The sequence below is a fragment of the Hibiscus syriacus genome, unplaced genomic scaffold (assembly GCF_006381635.1).
Source record: "Hibiscus syriacus cultivar Baekdansim isolate YM2019G1 unplaced genomic scaffold, ASM638163v2 tig00110082_pilon, whole genome shotgun sequence".
NCBI lineage: Eukaryota > Viridiplantae > Streptophyta > Magnoliopsida > Malvales > Malvaceae > Hibiscus > Hibiscus syriacus.
This window is the reverse complement of record NW_024062588.1, coordinates 16,629-18,762: the sequence shown is the minus strand read 5'-3', so window position 1 is coordinate 18,762 and position 2,134 is coordinate 16,629. Positions and strand designations below refer to the sequence as shown.

Here is a 2,134-nt window from a genome sequence, read left to right as displayed (position 1 = left end):
TTACATTGGAATCATGGTTGTTTGAGAGGTCGGGGTAAGAGGATCACTGCCTTCAATAATGGTGTTTTGTGTTACCATATCAGAGCTTCTTCCTCCTACTCGTTGACTGAGTTTGCCTTTATGGCTAACTCGGCATAGAACCCAATCGTTCAACTAAAACAAGATGATTACACAAAGAGATTGAAGTTAAGAAACTCCGCTTATAAGTGTTGAATCGACGAGGAAGAAAGTAACTTACTTCCATGGATCCTTTAGGCCTATGAGATACAAAGTAACCATCGACAAGTCTATACTCGGTCATCATCCAATCCGTTTTTACACCTTTCGTTGGACGCCCTTTGTAAAACACAAGAGCTTTCTTCATTCCTAGACATTGTGATTGCGAACCAACGCCAACAGAGGTGATAATCGGTTTATCAGTCCCACTGGCTTTCCAGAAACCGGACGCGGCCGCTCGATTCGGACGCGTTCCGTTCGGATACTTCCGTTCTCTCGGACTGAAGAAAAACCACTCGTTCTCCCCGAAACAGGCCTTATCTGTAAAACATGAGACAAAGTATACGTAGACGCCATGAATGTACATAAGATATCAATACATGTTGTAACAGATGACAAGCAAAAGAGTACTACCGGGAAGTTCCCATGGATCGAACTTGTAGATATCGACATCGGCAATAATGGGGATCAGCTGATGACTCGAGGAAGGTGAAACCTTCGGCTTTAGATAATGACTGATGATCTCTTCATCTGTAGGATGGAATCTGAAGCCTAGTGGGAGGTCCATTTTCCTTGGACAGTGGGAGTAGGTATTTCGAATGATTTGCTTGAAATTTATACCAGAATTTGTACAATTTGTGGTGAATAAGACCAAAATTATAATTTGGTGCTGATATTGAAGAAACCACCGTATATAATAATCATAAACAAATTAATACTTTTTGAATAGAATCGGGAAAATAACATCTTATCTTAGAGGTTATAAATTAATACTCGATAAATTAATAGTCTCTCTAAAATAATAATTTTTCTCATTCCTGATTTGGACCCTAGGTCTAAATTCATAATTTCTATAAATTAAAAGATTATAATTTTATGGAAGATCATTATATAAATTTATGGTCCCTTCAATATTATAAATTAATAATTCTATAAAATTACAAATATAAATAGGAGAACTTAGTAAAATATAATTATATTGTTGTTTGTTTGTTTTTTTAAATTTAAATCTAGTTTTATTTCGTCTCTAACTTTTCTTATTGCTTTCAAAAGTTTAGGTATTTTGTTCTCATACTGCAACAATTTTTTGAAGAGTTGTTGTCACTACGAGTGCTTCCTTCCATGTAATTAAAGAAAAGGCATTGTATCATCTTCAGTTTATTACTCAATATAATTTTTCAATAACACTAGCTACAATTTCTTTTAAACTTTGGACATATGATTTTGGATATCTAAACATGTATCATTTTCACTCGGGTAATCCAATAGGTGATTGACATCTATTTTGTTGCGGTACCCAATACCATTAATTATCGTATCAAGTTCATGAATGCCTTCTTCAATAGTTCCTTCATTTAAATTTCTTAAGGCTACTTCATTCTGTGATCGAATTTTACAGTGTCGAAAATAATTTGCTATTGTCACTTGTCAAACATTTATCATGCAAGTTGAAACTGCAAAATTGATGACATCTAAAACATTAATCTTTTCTAGATCAGATTCTCCCAACTCATAGCACTTTAATGCCTTACGGTAAAATCTCCTGCGAGAGTGCATCTTGAAAGTTCTTACTACCCTGCATCATATAGTTGGGTTTATGATGTCATGTTGGGTGGAAAAACAATACAACCAAATATTATGTAGCCCTTAAATATTGTTTAGATGATTTGGGCAATTATCTATCACCAAAAAAATCTTCTACCATGCATTTTCTGATCCAGTCGACGAACATATTCATCAAAAGACACACTAGTCATCCATGCTCTTGTGTTGGAATGATATTTTGACAATTCAAGTGGTTCATGTAGCCATTTTTGAAGCTACATAACTTTGTGTAATTTCCAATAACCCATAAAAGAATTTTTTCAGTGTCATTCGCATTACAGCAAATAAACAAAGGTTTTTTTTCTTTGTTTTC

At 34.4% G+C, this 2,134-nt stretch overlaps 1 protein-coding gene across 1 annotated transcript; it reads right to left on the bottom strand.

Annotated features, from left to right (window-relative positions):
• On the bottom strand, positions 1-784 carry LOC120214628 (NAC transcription factor 56-like). Its single transcript, XM_039212472.1, has 3 exons — positions 631-784; positions 239-537; positions 1-153 (listed from the first exon to the last, which is right to left on the bottom strand). The coding sequence occupies exons 1-3, from the start codon at positions 782-784 to the stop codon at positions 1-3; spliced, it is 606 nt and encodes a 201-aa protein (XP_039068403.1).
• Positions 785-2,134: the final 1,350 nt, after the last annotated feature.

What these genes read in the sequence shown, in the direction of transcription:
- LOC120214628 (XM_039212472.1), bottom strand. Translation starts at nt 784, where the DNA reads ATGGACCTCCCACTAGGCTTCAGATTCCATCCTACAGATGAAGAGATC. An exon ending in CGATCCATGGGAACTTCCCG is followed by an intron (nt 538 to 630) that starts GTAGTACTCTTT and finishes CATGTTTTACAG; the next exon opens with ATAAGGCCTGTTTCGGGGAG. An exon ending in GGCCTAAAGGATCCATGGAA is followed by an intron (nt 154 to 238) that starts GTAAGTTACTTT and finishes ATCTTGTTTTAG; the next exon opens with TTGAACGATTGGGTTCTATG.